At 34.1% G+C, this 17,513-nt stretch overlaps 1 protein-coding gene across 1 annotated transcript; it reads left to right on the top strand.

Annotated features, from left to right (window-relative positions):
• The first annotated feature begins 5,174 nt into the window (after positions 1–5,174).
• LOC149164903 (laccase-12-like) lies at positions 5,175–11,488 on the top strand. Its single transcript, XM_089431029.1, has 6 exons — positions 5,175–5,348; positions 5,442–5,593; positions 6,715–6,959; positions 7,072–7,221; positions 10,317–11,237; positions 11,358–11,488. The coding sequence occupies exons 1-6, from the start codon at positions 5,178–5,180 to the stop codon at positions 11,486–11,488; spliced, it is 1,770 nt and encodes a 589-aa protein (XP_089287155.1). The 5' UTR covers positions 5,175–5,177.
• The last annotated feature ends 6,025 nt before the right edge of the window (positions 11,489–17,513 follow it).

Here is a 17,513-nt window from a genome sequence, read left to right as displayed (position 1 = left end):
TGTTAGATTGCTCCAAAGCATCTCATGTAATCATAATTCATGCCATTATGGGTATCAATCTTCCATGAGGGAAACTACAATTGACCAATAATGTAATATCATGAGTGAAACTAAAGTATCTACTACAATGGTCAATAATTAATGCTGATGGAGACAAAGTAACAAGAAGAAACATAAAATCAAAGCAAGTCATGAAAAGTGCTCAGAATATGAGCAGGATCATGTACAATAGTACCAACAAGACCATAATCCTTAGTGCACATTGGCGATGAATTTCCACATGAGCTAGACAAACATCCATGCTAGCCAAACAAGAGCATTGATGACATTGAACCATTTTAACTTATTCAAGGAATAAATAATGTCATTTCAAGCTTTGTGCTCCTCTTCTAGGACACAACCTAAAAGTGTCGTTAGCTACCGATGAAGGATGATAGAGTTCGGGAACTGATTCCTTCACCACCTAATATAAAGATGATTAGGAAGCTAGCTTGCTAGTTCTTCCAAGATATTTGAATATTCCTAGGAGTCATTGCAAGGATAAGTTTCTAACTGGTGAATTTCTTCACAAATATTCCATGGAGTGATGAAGTGAAATATGGCTACAAATTCCTGAGCCTATTCTTATGCTTTTTGATGACCCTGTTGACCACTACCCCGACCATCGTTATGACTATGCATGAATTGTTGAGGCATGCTGAACTTTCCTAAAATTATTATTATTTTTTATTAATATATTGATTAATTATAAAAATAATTAATATATAAGAAAATATAGAATAATATTCTTATCCATGGAGATTTACTCTCACTTTAACATGAAAATTGTTAATCTAAAAATAGTCATTGTTACAATACCATGTGCTTGCACCATGACTTATCAATACCACATGCCAAAAAAACTATATTTCACTTTATATGAAACTTGTTCATATGACATTTATTTTAATTAATCTATTTAATTAAAAGGAAAAGAAAAGGCATATCTACTTTGGAGATAAATCTTAACCCTTGATATGTGTATGCTATTAACAATATTTTAAAATATTATATCAAAGTTAAATCATTACGATTCAGCTAATAATGATTGATAATTAAATTAAAATCCCTCTTCCAAAACAAACACACCAATCAAAAGTATAAAAATCTTATTCCAAAATAGATACATGTATCGATACAATTATTAAAACTAACAAATAATAGAATCTTATTTCAAAATATATACATGTATCGATAAAATTATTAAAACTAACAAATAATATCCCACAAGTTTAGAATAGATAGTGATTAGGTGGACTATTAAGGCATTCCATGATGTCAAGCTCAATGGTTTGAAACTTCATGGAAAAAACTCCAACAACATCTTAATGGTTGGTGTAGCCCAGGTGGAGTGAAATACCCATGTGATTTTGAAGACTTAGATGTCCCTGAGTAGTGATTTCTCAACCTAATATTTAGCATATAGTCATCTCAAGGCTCCCACCACTTAACAAATATAATTATTACTACAGAACATTTTTTATCACTTTACATAATAATACAATATGTTTTTTATAAAAATCAATTATAAAAATATTATCTATATAATCTCCACTATTTAAAATGTATAATAAAGTAAATATCAAAAGTAATTTTTGTATTTACAATTCTATAAACTAGGGAGCTCTTCAATGGAGGAAAATTGAGCTAATCCAAAACCAATTTATAACCTACAACATCAAGATTAAGGTAACACTCCCTATCCTATCTATTGAAAGAACGACTATGTTTAGGTACTTGATGTATAGGAAGAATATTGGAAACATGGATGCTAAGAGGTACCCCAAAATTGCTTCTAACTTTAGCCAGAACCCTCACCTCCAATTCAAGCGAGGGTGGCACAAGGATGCCTAATCTTAGCTCAACCATTCGGGAATAAAGGAGGAGATCTTTTTGGACAATAAGGATAATATAAAAAATATTATTTCTTCCAAATTTAAGGATAATTTGTAGGCTGATAGGGAGCTAGAGGAAAAAGGAAGTTAAGGTATTATAAGGAGGTGATCAAACCCACTCTTACTAACCAGAATTACCTTTTTGTCTTGACCAATGCTAAGAAAAAATTAAATGTTGGAAAGATAAGAATAAATTCTCACAAGCCTAACATCCATTACCCACATCCATTATCTTATCCCTAACATTTTCCACACTTCCAACCTTCTTGACATGCTAAGTCAACACAACTATAGTGACTTGGGTATGCTTTTTCCCCTCCTTTTCTATCATATAAATAAAATTTTAAAGAGTCTTAGTTAACCTCTCAACTATAGTGACCTTTGTATTTTTTTTCCCTCCTTTTTGGTCATAGAAACAAAATTTTAAAGAGTCTCAATTAATCCCTCTCTTAAGGTTTGATAGATCACATTGGTCTTAGTGGACATTAGTCATTATCATCATAATCTTTTATTTGTTTTTATTTTTAGTTTCTTAGATGAGAATAAATATGTTTGTAAGTATTTTAAAAATATTTCTCATAAGTAATTTTATCTTTAATAAAAAAATCAAGCAAGATGTACCATTCGCTTTATATAGCCTTTGCCATGAGAATTAGGATATATTGAAACTTAGTGTGAACTAATATTCTCGATCAATGAGAAATAATTTTTCAACATATTGTTATGATGGTTGATAAATGAATATATATGGTTTTCCACATATGTATGAAATGCATATATTTTTTCCCACCGCTCTACATTAGTATTGTGTAATAAATTATTTGTATTAAATAAAAAAAAAACAAACATTTTTAACACACGTTTTAAAGTTGTACTTTCTATATAGTATAATACCATTTTCCCTTTCTCTTTATGTAGACGACTGCAAAAAATACGGATATCTTTTCACTTTCCAAACCACTAGAAGAAATATTTTCCCATTCTATTTAAAATTTGATGTAGACCACCGTTAAAAGGATGGATTGATTTTCACCATCTAGATATTAATTATAAGAAGAGAAGATGGATGAAATGAGTGCCATATGAAATGTGGGGAAACATAAAAATATTTTGAAAATTGTTTTTCTTTTTTCTGTGTTGAATTTTACAAAGAAATTTAAAGCATGTTTCCACACTTTTATAAACAACATTTCTAAAAAATTATTAATGTAAATTAATATATCTTATTTAAAAAAAATTTCAAATGAAATACTTATTAATATAAAATTAACCAAATATCCAACAACATTAACAATAAAAATATAAACTAACTTTATAAAGATGAAAAATAATACTAATACTTTAACTTAAATAATTCAAATAATAAAATATAATATTAAAACATTCCAATATAGATAACATACAAATACTTTGAAAATCTTAACTCAAACATTATAAAATATAATATTAAAACATTCCAATATAGATAACATACAAATACTTTGAAAATCTTAACTCAAACATCCATAAGCAAACTTAATAAAATAAAAGTATGGTTTTCTCTTACATCATCTCTTTCTCGTCATGAATTAATAACCTTAATTAGGATTTTCTTTGCTAATTACATCATTGGGCATGCATTTTGTGTAATATAATTTTTAGAATTTCAAATTAATTATTAATAATTATTTGGTGGAAAAATGTATATAAAATATTAATAAAATATTTTTAATAATAATAAAAAATAAAAAAATACAATATATGTAAAAAATAATTATATCTTTTAGTTTTTTAATTAAATTAAAAAAAAAAAATTATATATACAAATATTTTACCAACTTTTGAACTTATATGAGTTTATTAATATATGAAAAAGATATAAAATAATTATCTTTTTTATCTCTATTTTTTTAATAATTTTTTTATAATCCTATTATTAAAAAAAAACAAAAAGGAAACGATTAAGACGAAAAGAGAGAAAAATATTATAAACAATATTGAGGAAAGCATAATGGCGTAGGTGAAGGATGATTCAAGAAAACAATGATATAGTAGGTATCCTCTGTACATATATATTTTTGTGAGGATGCTCTCGCTACGGAATCCTTCAACCAAAATTAGAAATGTCACCCACTTTTGTAAATCAATATTCAGTCATTCATTCATTTCAGTACATTGTGATGTTTGATGTTTAGTTTAGTTAAAAAGAGTGATATTTTATTCAGGAAAAAAAATTAAAAAATGAGTGTTTTGAATAGTGAAAATAGATTAACATTATTAATAAATCTGAAGCACCCAAAATCTTGAAATTTAACAATTATAATCTAGATTTCCAAAAAATTATCCCAAACTTTATCACAATCTTTCCAAAATTCCCATTATTTTCCCAAATAATTTGTGCGTCGTTCACTAATTGAAAGGCACAGACATAATTATTCCTTTCTGCTGCTTATTGGTGAATGGCTGACTAGTTCACAGAATTCCTCTTACATCCCGACAGCGCTCCTAACTAAACCTCATTAACCTTGGTTTGAGGTCAGTGCTTACCTCATCATTCAAAATTGAAAATTTAGCTGACGCTTTGCGTGCATGTTATTTCGCCCTGGGCCCTTTTTGTATTTGGATGCCTCTGTGAGTCGTGACTAAACTTTCACATGTTCCCGTTTTGAAATCGTCTTAAACCGTACAATATTGCGGGCAGTTCTGGAATACACAGTAGTTACAGCTATAAATATCACTACCAGTACGAGTGGCTGAAGAGGTAGCCTTTTGACTCACCTGCACCATCATTGCAACATTCCTCAAAACTGCCTCCAATACAGTACACTATCATCCAAATTCCACCTGCTGTTTGTCAACTGCCTTTCCTAACCCAACACTATTAGTATTCAGCGTTAGTGGGGCGCGTCATCCTCAATCTAATCCCATCCCGCAGTGGCACATTCAGTATATTAAGGACAGAATAATCTTGCATACTCATTGCAGTTGACAGCGAAAAATCACATCACAAAATTCTTTGAAAAAACTGGCTTGAAAACTCCTTGAGTTTGGAACACTTTCATGGAGAATATTGTAGATTCTGATCTGCAGTAAGGTGGAGAAATTGGTCTTTGGCTGAACTGTACTTCAATCACAAACAAGTGGGAGTTTTCATACACTACCTAAGGTTCAATTTCCTCGCATTTTATCTTCGAGTGTTCAAATCAGCATGTCCCGGTAATGCAGTTCTGGTGATTTATTTGACAAACTATAACAAACTGATCTATGATTGAAGTCCAGGTGGTTCCTGAGAAAGAGACGATCAAATCTATGGCTCCATATTGTTTGATGACTGCTTTAGCAGCGATTTCCAGACTTGCCATTGTTCTGATCAGTGTTATGACGATAGGATCCAGTGCTACAAGCGGAGGAATCGTGAGAAATTATAAATTCAATGTATGTTTTCCAGTCCTATGGTCCATCATCTCCTGTGAAATTTCTTTGCAAATCATTTGTTAGATAGCATCTTTGATGGGTTTTGCATTGCAGGTGGTTTACAAGTCAGTCACAATGTTGTGTCACACGAAAGACATTGTCACAGTAAATAGAGAATACCCGGGACCTACAATCTACGCAAGGGAAGGAGACAGGCTGTTTATCAAAGTGACTAATCACGTTGAGTACAACGTTACAATTCACTGGTAAATTTGCTCATGGCTTGTTAAATGATAGCTTACATGTGTTAAATTTAGGTTTTTTCCGAATTTGAATTCTGATTGAAATATAATATGGTATGGAAATAATTTGATTCAAATATTTTCAATTGGGAAAAAAATTGAATATATTTAACAAAATTCACAGATATATTTTACAATCTACCAAGTCTATAATATATCAAGTCTACTTGTAATCTGAGCAAGGTTTCTAATCTACCAAGTCTATAATCTATCAAGTCTATTTGTGATTATGTCATTTTTATGTTGGTGTTTATGTCATTTTTATGTTGGTGTTTGAAATCTACTTGCACGAGTCTCATACATAATCAAATCTATGAAAGCATTACCTTTAATCAAATATTGTAGGAAGATATAAGCAATATAAACACGAGTCCCATCACCAACTCTGACTTTTTGAGTTTTGGTGTTTGGAATCGATTTGCAAGAGGCCCATCTGTGTTTGTGTGGTAATTAATTTAGATTTTTTTTTAATTGGTAATTATGGTTGAATTTGGTAACTATCGTTTTGGTTATGGTGAGAAATCAATTCCTCAAGTCAAATGCCTTAGGACTATGTAATATTTATGTATAGTAATTAGTTTGGAGTTTTTGAAATTGGTAATTATGGTTGAATTTCTTAACTATGATTTTGTTTATGGAGAGAAATCAATTCCTTAAGTCAAACACCTTTCTTCTTAGTTTGATCTTGAATTGCTTCAATGTAGCCTAGGTCATAAATTTTGGAAATATTTTAGTATTATATAAACCATAAGAAAAGTCAATTGTTTAACCTAACTATTTCACATAAATAAATTGAAATCACTGCTGAGATACCCATCTCAACTACTAAGTCATATGCCCCATTTCAACTACTAAGCCATAGAAGAATATTAAACAAAATACTAAAACTAACCTGAATTCATTTTCGTTCCTCCCAATTTTTTTTGAAAATGTCAAAATTCCTGTGTTTTTTCTAAGTTGAATATCTCTTTGTGGAGTTGTCGCAAATTTAATGACCTTGTCGGTTCAACCCTCTTAATTAGAATCAAGACCATTAAAAAATCTCAATGCAACTCACTTCTAGTTGTAACTTGCAAATATTGCAGGCATGGGATAAGACAACTACGCACTGGTTGGAGTGATGGACCATCTTATATTACACAGTGCCCCATTCAGCCAGGGCAGTCTTATGTTTACAGGTTTACCATTACGGGACAGGAGGGAACTCTGTGGTGGCACGCTCATATATCATGGCTCAGAGCAACTCTACATGGAGCGATTTATGTTTATCCAAAACTTGGCGTGCCCTATCCGTTTCCTCATCCAGAAGCCGAGATTCCTATTACTTTAGGTTTGGATACAATTAATGATTTTTTATCAAAAAAATTACCTGAATCGTGCACTCAACTATGAGGGAAATAGTACAACATATTACGTGTAATATACGAATTGTTTTGTTTCAGGAGAATGGTGGAAAGCAGACGTGCTGCAGGTTTTTAGTCAAGCAAATGTTACAGGGACATTACCCAACATCTCTGATGCCTTCACTATAAATGGGCTACCAGGAGCTCTCTACAATTGCTCAGGGGAAGGTATTGCCCTTAAACTCTCTAGTAAGAGAAATATAATCCATGTTTCGATCCACATAATTTAAAAGATTGGTGTAATTATACCGTATTTACACATTCGATATTACAGGCGAGTTTAATTGCCGGATTATAGCCGTTTTTCAAGGTCTAAAATTCTTATGAAGGGAATAATTTGTATAACGTTGATGTTTCAATCTCAACATTGAAATTACGTTGTTTTTTAGCTGCTTTAATAATAATAATTTAAGGGAATTATAATAATTTTTTTATAAATTTGTTGTGAAGTTAGACATTAAATTGGTATATAGAAAGTGAGAAAGAAAAATTGTTTTAGTTTAGTTATTTGATTATAAAAATCAATTAAAATGTCTAGATTTTATTAGTGTTTTATTGTGGTGTTTTTTTTTTAATGTGGATTGTAGATTTTGGGAATATCTTTGAATCTCACTGTGAGGTGAGATGTCAAACAATTGACCTCTCTATTGAGAGTCACATCCTAGAATATTCCCAAAATCTGCAATCAAAGGATTGCAGATACCTAGAATAATTATAATACTTTATTTTTAAGTTTGTGGTGAACATAGACATTGAATTTGTATATAAAAAATGGAAAAAAAAAAATTGTTTTAGCTTTAGCTATTTGATTACAAAAATCAACTAAAATGTCTAGATCTTATAGGTACTTTAGTGTGGGCACCCTTATGTCTATTGCACCTTTCAGGGGTATCTGGGAGGTCAGGAGAGAGGTCAAACAATGCAACTCTCTACTCACTGTCTGATGACAGAATATTCTCTGAATCTACAATCCACATAAGTTTTTTTGATTGTAGATTCCAAGAATATCATGAAATCTGAGAGTCTAGCAAAGGTCAAACAATTGAATTCTCTCCTCACCATCAAATTCCCGGTGTCAAACAATTGACTTCTCTCCATCAAATTCCAAAATATTCCCAAAATCAACTGAAATGTTTAAATTTGAAGAGATTTACGGGCAAGTGTTGGTAAACTTTCCAAACAGGTAACTAGGATTCCAATGGTGGAAATTACCGATTCCATAGTGGTGCAGTGATCCCTCCAACACCAGCTAGGATTCCAATGGTGGAAACTACCAATTCCATAGAAGTGCACCGATTCCTCCAACACCCCCCTAAGATTTCAATGGTGGAAATTACGGATTCCATAGAAGTGCAGTGATTCCTAGGACACCCAATTCCAATAATGAAAATTATGGATTCCATAGAGGTGCAATGGTTCCTCCAACACCATCTCAAATGTAGATTCCTCAACATCACCCTCAAACATAACTTGGGAAATTGAACCTAAGTTTAAACTCTAATACCATGAAATAGTACCTGCAAATGTTGGTGAACTTTCCAAACTAATCACTAAAATCGTGGAGTAAAAATTACAGATTCCGTAATCACTAAGATCCTAGAGTAAAACTTACAGATTCCGTAAAAGTGCACTAATTCCTCCAACAAAATTTCACACCTCCCATTACCTTTTTAAAAAAAGCGCACATTTCTGACCAAACCTATACCTTGCCATCATCAACTAGGAAACCAATTATTTCATTAACCATTATACATATAGCTAGCAATCATCAATTAGCAGACCAATTATTTCATCACTGGGCAGACCAGTTCTTATTCGAGAACTCCCAGAACACAATTTCGGCCAGCTGGATACCATAATCAATTAGCAGACCTGGCATACCAATTATTCGCTTTTTCTGATTTGACAATTTCTACAACATAATTTCTGTCTGTTTGATTGGCCGGACTGCATTTCGTCTATATTTCCGTTTATTTGCTTAAAAGGAAGATTATTTGTATAGTTTTCCGCTTAAACTGAAGATCTCAGCACCAGATGAGGCCATTTCTGAGAATATTTTTAATTAAAAATAACTATCGTATCTCCTGTAATAGAAACATATTTTATCTCAAATGTTTTTGGTTTAGTGTGTATTTTATGTTATCCTGGTTTATCGTTCATTTAATCTTTAATTAAGAAAAGTATTAAAGCCAGTGCGACCGAGAGCACTGTAATCTGTGTGCATCTTTCAGTATATGCAGTTTTCAAAATATAATAGTTTATAGATTAAAAACAGAAAGTATCTTAAAGCAGTATCGGTATTATTTTTTAAATTGGAAACCTTTTTGGCCAATCAACTTCGGAAGTGTTCTAGGCTTCTGTGGCTGACAAGCCTTCTTCTTCTACGAAAATAGAAGATTGGGATTTCAGGATTAGACTTAAGATTATCTCCAGTGAATTTCATCTTCTCATTTTATGGCTTCCTGGATTTTCTCCTTTTCCAGAATTCAAACATTTAGCTTTAGCTCATAGCTTCTGCAATAACTAGATAACTCCGTCTTGTCACATTGAGAACTCTCTGGCATGCATGTACTCTATGTACTCCATGGTATTCTAAACAGTGAAACTGGAGAGAACTAGTTAACATAGGTTCGTTAGCCAATCTGCGATTCTTATTTGTCTGGACTTACGTTTATAAAAACACTTTTTTGCTTGTTGAATCCATTTAATGATTGACCAAGAGAGTTTTATCAAGAAAACCATTACAAATATCATGACCATGTGACCATCCATAAAAATTGAATTTAACTTGGCACTGAGAAGCTGAACTCCAAGTCTAGGTGAATGCTGCCTCTGTTTGCCCTTTGTAGACAAAATTATTTATCTTCTCTTTTCTTATTACTTAACCCTTTTGTTGGTCATTCAGTTCCCCGATGTTTTTTCATTTTTTAAAAAGTTAAATTTATATTTAAATAATAATAAAAAAATTAACTCTTTCCTGCCCCTTCTATTGGTAGTGTAAATTATATCTGTATTCTTATTTCAAAGGTAGATATTGGGATTTTGAAATCCAATATTTAAAACCTTTCTAACTAAAATATTCTCAAAACAATATCTCCATATTTCCTAATATTTCCCTGTATGGTCATACATATATTCTCATTAGATTTCCCTTTATGGTCATACATATATTCTCATTAGTATTCAAAACATCTCATACCACTTCCATAGGCGTAGAAATCCCATACAGAAATTCTATGATAAAATTCATTGCATGGTTGCAGATTCAATATTCAGAGTACAAGTCAATTGGGGCAAAACATATCTCCTTCGGATCGTCAATGCCGCACTCAATCACGAGCTTTTCTTCTCTGTGGCCGATCACATTCTCACAGTTGTTGCTGTAGATGCTCTCTACACAAAGCCATATAAAACAGATGTCCTCTTGATTACTCCTGGACAGACAACTGATGTGTTACTAACAACAGATAAACCACGGGGCCAATATTTCATGGCAGCAAAGCCATACTTCTCAGCAACAGGAGTTCCCTTCGATAAGACGACCGTAACAGCTATACTTGAATACCAGGACAGTCCAGCTGAATCATATCCATCGCCCATCATGCCATTCCTTCCTGTTTTCAATGACTCTCAGACTGCAAATGATTTCTCAGCAAGTCTCAGAAGCTTAGCAAATGCCAAGGTCCCACAAACTGTAGACAGAGATCTATTCTTCACGCTAGGAATGGCTCTGCAACGCTGCCCACCTGGGCAGTTCTGCAATGGATTCCATGGCCAAAGGTTTCTAGCTACATTCAATAACATCTCCTTCATACGCCCCAGCACTGCTATACTACAGTCCTACTACTATGGAAACCATGGAACATTTACTACAGATTTTCCAGATAAACCAATAAATGAGTTTGATTATACTGGCAAGGGTCTGCCTATGAGTCAGTGGGATGCAGATATGGGAACAAAAGTCAGTGTTATCCCTTTCAACTCCAATGTACAATTAGTCCTGCAGGGCACTAACATTGTAGGGACTGAAAACCATCCCATTCATCTTCATGGATACAATTTTTATATTGTTGGACAGGGACATGGAAACTATGATCCAAGACAAGATCCTCCTAAGTTTAATCTTGAAGATCCTCCAGAGCGCAATACTGTAGCTGTGCCAGCAGGTGGATGGGCTGCCATCAGATTCAAAGCTGACAATCCTGGTAACTAGAACTATTTTAATTTTTTTTTCAGTCAATTTATAAGTTTTACAGATAGCAAACACTTAATCCCCATAAATATTTGTGGTTTTAGTAACCCTTGACTTATTTTTCCAATTTCAGGAATCTGGTTCATGCACTGCCATCTAGAATTTCATTTGTCTTGGGGTTTGGCAATGGCTTTCTTGGTGGAGAACGGAATTGGACCACTGGAAACTGTTGAACCTCCTCCTTATGATCTGCCACAGTGCTGATAAAGAAAATGAATAATTAATCCCATGTATATAAACTAATTGTACTAGGTCCTTCCATTGTTACATTAAAATAAGAGAGATCATTCCAAGTTCGTATCAGGTCCCTTAATTGAATGAAGGTTTCTTCTTTATGTGGAAAGAAGGGGAATTGGATGTAATCCTCAGATTTCCTGTGCATGAAACCTTTTGTGTGGATGCACAAATTGCACCTATAATGTTCTAGCATTTGTATATTTTTTCTAACTAAACAAATTGACAATCCATTGCGAAACAACGTCGCTGGTCTCTGGCTTCTTTTCCTTTTGACCTTTTAAGCCTATGTCTAGGCAGCTTTGCTAGGCTATTATATAGTTGCAAATCCATGGGAGTTTATCACAAGCGGTAAAGGTTCAAGATACCTTCAAAAGATTAATTGCACTGTTCCCAAAACAATGAGAGTTTTATGTTTGATTACTTTGGGGTGTCTGTTTTGATTTTCAGGGTTAATTGTGTCTGTTACAGTATTATTATGAGTTGAATTGTTACAAGGTTATCAGTAGAATCTCTACCCATAATATATTAATAATTTCTAGATACCTCGACTTCAATATATTTATCAAAAACTCAAGGTGAACAGCCAGTGCTCACGAGTTTCGAACCATCGACCTTCCACCAATCAATGGGTCTACACTCTGGAGGATACTGACCCCACTCTCCCAAAAAAAAAAACTAATCCATAAACATAACGTAAGCACAGCTGGAGGATACTGACCCCACTCTCCCAAAAAAAACTAATCCATAAACATAACGTAAGCACACCAACAGCTTTGCTTATCGAGTTTCGTGTGTCATGTCAGGATTTTTTTATTTCAAATCATTGCGCGCGGTTGCGGTAAGGTAGTGTGTGCTCCACTTATGCATTCCGAAAAAGCTTGATTTCATCACATTTCCCCAGCATTTGGGCGATATACTATTTTGAAGATTTGAAGAAGAGAGAGCGTGCTGCACGAGAGTTAGCAGTTTTAAGTGAGCATAATGGCCCATGTCAGACCACAAAGTGTTCAGTGGGGGCATTGTTAAGATTATTGTGCCTTTTGAGACAAAAAGATCACAAATTTCCTCTAGATTTTCTTAAGTTTGATATATTTAATTCATTTTGTGAAATTTGTAGATCACCTTCTCCATAGCAGATCAGTTGGCAATGTGATGGGTTGCTGTTGAGCTTTAAATAATTAAATAATTTAGTATTTTCAAGTAATTTGCCTTTTGAGTTGCTGTAGTATTTGGAATGTTGGAGTAATTTTGTTAAATGTTGGACAAAATGTATTATATTGTAATGTATATATGTAAAATTAGTATAACTACATTAAAAATATTAATATGGTTGATATAGCACAAGGCTTCATTTGTATCTATCATTGATAAATATATAACAAAAAAATTTATTGCAATAAAAATATTATTATTCACTATTACAACAAAAATATTATTATTAATTTTGATTTTACCTAACCCTTAAGAATTTCAGGGCACGATAAAAAACAAATATGCTTTGAAAATCTCTGAGAAATTAGTGGGAGCCACGACATCAAATTTTTTAAATTGATTAAAAGTCAATGCAACCTAACAATCTCTGTTGTTGATAAACATTAAGACGAAGCATATGCTCAACATATTCCCTTAAGAGTCAATCTTGGACGCCAATTAAAATAGGAAGTCTTCGGCCAATTAGATTGTAATGTGAGATGCTAGGATTAGTTTGAAATAAAATCAATTTTGAAGAAATGATAAGCTATTATATGTATAGTAAAAGATGAACAAAAATAAATAAGTGCTATATAGTAGTTCGTATCTTCCTCTTAGTTTAAATATAACTAAATTAAGATAAAAATATTGAATTCATGTTAGTGTTAAGGTTTAGAATCCAATAAATTTATGTTATAGTCATTGTTAAATTTAGATATTTTATTAATTATAATTCTGCATTGTGAACGTGGAGAATCGAGTCCCTACCTAGTGACAATAATAATATCTTATTGTAATGATAATGTTTTTGTTGCTAAGGTTGTCTAGAAAGTTTTATATTTGTTGTATAAAGTATCTCTCTCTCTCTCTCTCTCTCTCTCTCTCTCTCTCTCTCTCTCTCTCCATATATATATATATATATATATATATATATATATATGAAAGGATAGTTGTAATGCCCTCGAGTTAAAAGTTCATGTAATAAAGTTAATAAAGGAAAAATAAGACCAAGGTCATGGGAGACATATTCCAGGTTGGATGTTAAGCAAAACATCCTAGTGGACATCACATGTTCATTACGGCTAAGGGGAAATTGACAGAAGTGAAAAAAAAACAAAACAATAAATACATTATTGAAATTTTATTTATGAAAATAATGGAATATAAGAGAAAAGGGAATTGAAAGGTCACATGTTGCATGTAAGAAGGAAAATGAAGGAAAATAGAGGAAAATGAACAAACTAGAGACATTAATAATAAAAAGACATCAAAGCATTAGTTTGGGGCTTTTTGTCAGTTCAAATTTGGAATTAGTCTCAGAGAGGAAAAGATCACCGAGGAAAGCAATCAAGCAAAGGAAGGACAAGGAAAGTGAAAGAAAGCAAGTATTAAGAAAGGAAAGGTTGGATCAAGCAACTTTAGTAGGAATAATTGCAGGTAACAAGTTGCATGTATGATTTCTTAACTAGTTTTTGCATGCATGGTATATGCCTGTGTATATTTGGTTCATTTTTTATCATTGACATGGGTTTTGTTGGGTTTCGATAGTGGTTTTAGCCTTGCCTTGCCATTTCTCGATAGCCATGGTGTGATGGGATTAATTATTGCTTGAGCTTTAGATTTCCAAAATTTTTTGGATTTGGGTGAGGAGGTCTTAGGAAAAATACGAAGGGCTAGGGGTGGAGATGGTTTTCTTCAAGAAGCCCTCAACATGTGGGTGGAGACAAAAAAATTACTTAAGGGATGGTGAATGAATTATGAGACATGCAAGTTCAACTTGGTTTTATGATCTTAGGATTGGTTTAGGTGAGATCACGGTAGTGTGAGGGTGGAGGTGGTTTAACCTATGGATTCCCTTGGTTGTTTATGGATTGATTTATCCCATGAGATTCCACATTCATGCTTTGAATATGGTACAGGGGTGATTGGTTGAAAGAAAGATTTGGTTCAACCCAATTTATGGTTGGGTTGTATGTGGAAGTCCTTGGTTAGCTTATACATATGTCAATAAGAGCTAAGTTCTTCATTATATATTATGAGTAGATATGCTTGTTATTATGTGGATTTAATCGATGTTTTATCATTGTTATTTACGTGGTTATATGTTGGTTAAAAGCATGGTTTTATGACAAATCCAAGTTATGCCTCTTATCATGTTTGATTGATAAATGAATGGTTAATGAATCCATGACCTAATGGATGTGATTGTAGCTATTGTGAGAGGGAATTAGTCATTCTTGGTAAATCTGTATGTTCATGTTCAATTACGGTATGTTCTATGCTTAGAGCAGTTTACTTCTTTTTCTTATTATTATCCATATATTAGCAATCACATGTACATTAAGTAAAGTGCAGATAGAACATTAAACGATCGACAGAAAACAAGCCAAGAAGAAGAGACACAAGATGTGGTAGCTAGCTAGCGACAAACCCCAATATGGGGAAACCCTTTGATCAAATCTTCTTTTATTTTCAATAATTCACCAGAGTGAAATAATACAAAGATCTGATTTATATCAGCAGCAACAAACCCCAGATCAGCCCTAAACTAGGGCAGCAGACCTTAGATCGAACTTGTCAAGTTTCCATCGGTGAGTCGTTCACTACACACTAGTCATAAGATTTCACCGCACACCAGTGTAAGATTTCACCGTGCACCAATGCAAGATTTCACCATGCACCAGTGCAAGATTTCGCCGTGCACCAATGCAAGATTTCGCCGCGCACCAGAGAGAGAGAGAGAGAGAGATGTGATGATTAGTGTGTGTCCAAATGAGGAAAAGACCTCCTGTATTTATATAAAAATGTTGATGATGAATAGATGCGTCTGTTGGACTTTTGAGCCTACATGAGTTGGTGGTCGGCTGGATAATTATTCCATAATCATAATAAATTCATATCTCCATAAATACTTATCGGAATCGGATGATCTTTATATCAATCCTACACCTCTCAACGAGAGGAATCTAGGAAAAATATTATCAACCATGAATAAGGTGACCCACATGGAGTTTGGCCCTAGTTTCCAATTTTAACACTCCCTCTCAACTAGACAGAACTCCATCAGCAATTCGTCTATCTGTAGTTACTATTCATCCATCAAATGCACTGCCTTGTACAGCTTGACCCCTACTCTATTATGCTCTATTCTGCCTGCACTTCTCTGTTCTGTTCTGCCCTATTCTAATCTTCTTTGCTCTGTTTTGTCCAAATTATGAAGAAGAAGAAATGATCGAGGATGTATCATACTGACTCAAAGTCAGTCTCAGAGTGTGTACCACTGGTCCTAGACCAGCCCTCAACCGACCCGAAGTCAGTGTCATAGTGGGTACAACTCCTACCATTGGTCCCAGACTAGTATCATCCTCCACTGACTCAAAGTCAGTCTCAGAGTGTGTACCACTGGTCCCAGACTAGTCTCAACCAACCCGAAGTCAGCGTCATAGTAGGTACCACTCCTACTACTAGTCCTAGACCAGTCCTTCATTGACTTGAAGTCAGTCTCAGAGTATGTACCACTGGTCCTAGACCAGTCTCAACAGACCCGAAGTCAGCGTCATAGTGGGTACAACTCCTACCACTAGTCCTAAACCAATATCATCCTCCACTGGCACAAAGTCAATCTTAGAGTATGTACCACTGGTCCCAAACTAGTCTCAACCAACCCGACGTCAGCGTCATAGTGGGTACAACTCCTACCACTAATCCCAGACCAGTATAATTGATCCCAGATCAATGAAGGTCATCCTAGCATAGGGAGAATGGTAGATACAACGATGCATCCATAGGTACTACTATGGTCCCTATCCTCATTTCCCTGCTCATTGATCAGATGAGAGGTACTTCCCATGAGTCCCAGACTGCATGGGTAGGATGCCTCCACAACAGAACTCATCAATCACGTCCTCACAGGAGAACTAATCATCCTACTACACAATCGTCATGGAGAACATATCATCCAGACCTCACAAGAGAACTAATCATCATGCTACAAAATCGTCATGGAGAACACATCATCCAGACTTCACAGGAGAACTAATCATCCTGCTACATAATCGTCATGGAGAACACATCATCCAAACCTCACAGGAGAACTAATCATCCTGCTACATAATCATCATAGAGAACACATCATCCAGACCTCACAAGAGAACTAATCATCCTGCTACATAATCGTCATGGAGAACACATCATCCAGAACTCAAAGGAGAACTAATCATCTTGCTACATAATCATCATGGAGAACACATCATCCAGACCTCACAGGAGAACTAATCATTCTGCTACATAGTTGCCATGGGGTGTTACAGGGAAAGTTTTTATTCTTTTACCCTTTGATCATATATCGCTCAAGAAGTACCCTGCACCCCCTCGGAGCTACAACAACTCCATACATCATATAGGACCCTCATTAGAGGGTTTTTGAATGACATTAAGTCGTTCTCGGAAAGTAAAAAATTTGACCTTTCATAGGGGCTTTGTCAAAATGTCGGTGACCTGTTCATCTGTACCGATATGTTGGAGCCTTGTAGCTCCCCATTGCACCATATCTTGAATATAGTGGTACCTGATATCAGTATGCTTGGAGAGATCATGAAATACAAGATTCTTTGACAAACAAATCCCACTCTGGTTATCACATAGGATCACAGTGGTATCCAATGTAAATTCAAATAGCTTACTGAAGAGCTTTCGCAACCAGACTGCCCCATGGGAGGTCATGCTAGCAGCAATATACTTTTCCTCGATGGTGCTCATAGCCACCGACTTCTACTTCCTACTCATCAAGGATATCTAAGTA

Source organism: Pinus tabuliformis, chromosome 5_1 (assembly GCF_031772625.1).
Source record: "Pinus tabuliformis cultivar Carrire ecotype Pingquan chromosome 5_1, CPIR1, whole genome shotgun sequence".
NCBI lineage: Eukaryota > Viridiplantae > Streptophyta > Pinopsida > Pinales > Pinaceae > Pinus > Pinus tabuliformis.
This window is presented reverse-complemented; position numbering and strand designations above follow the sequence as displayed.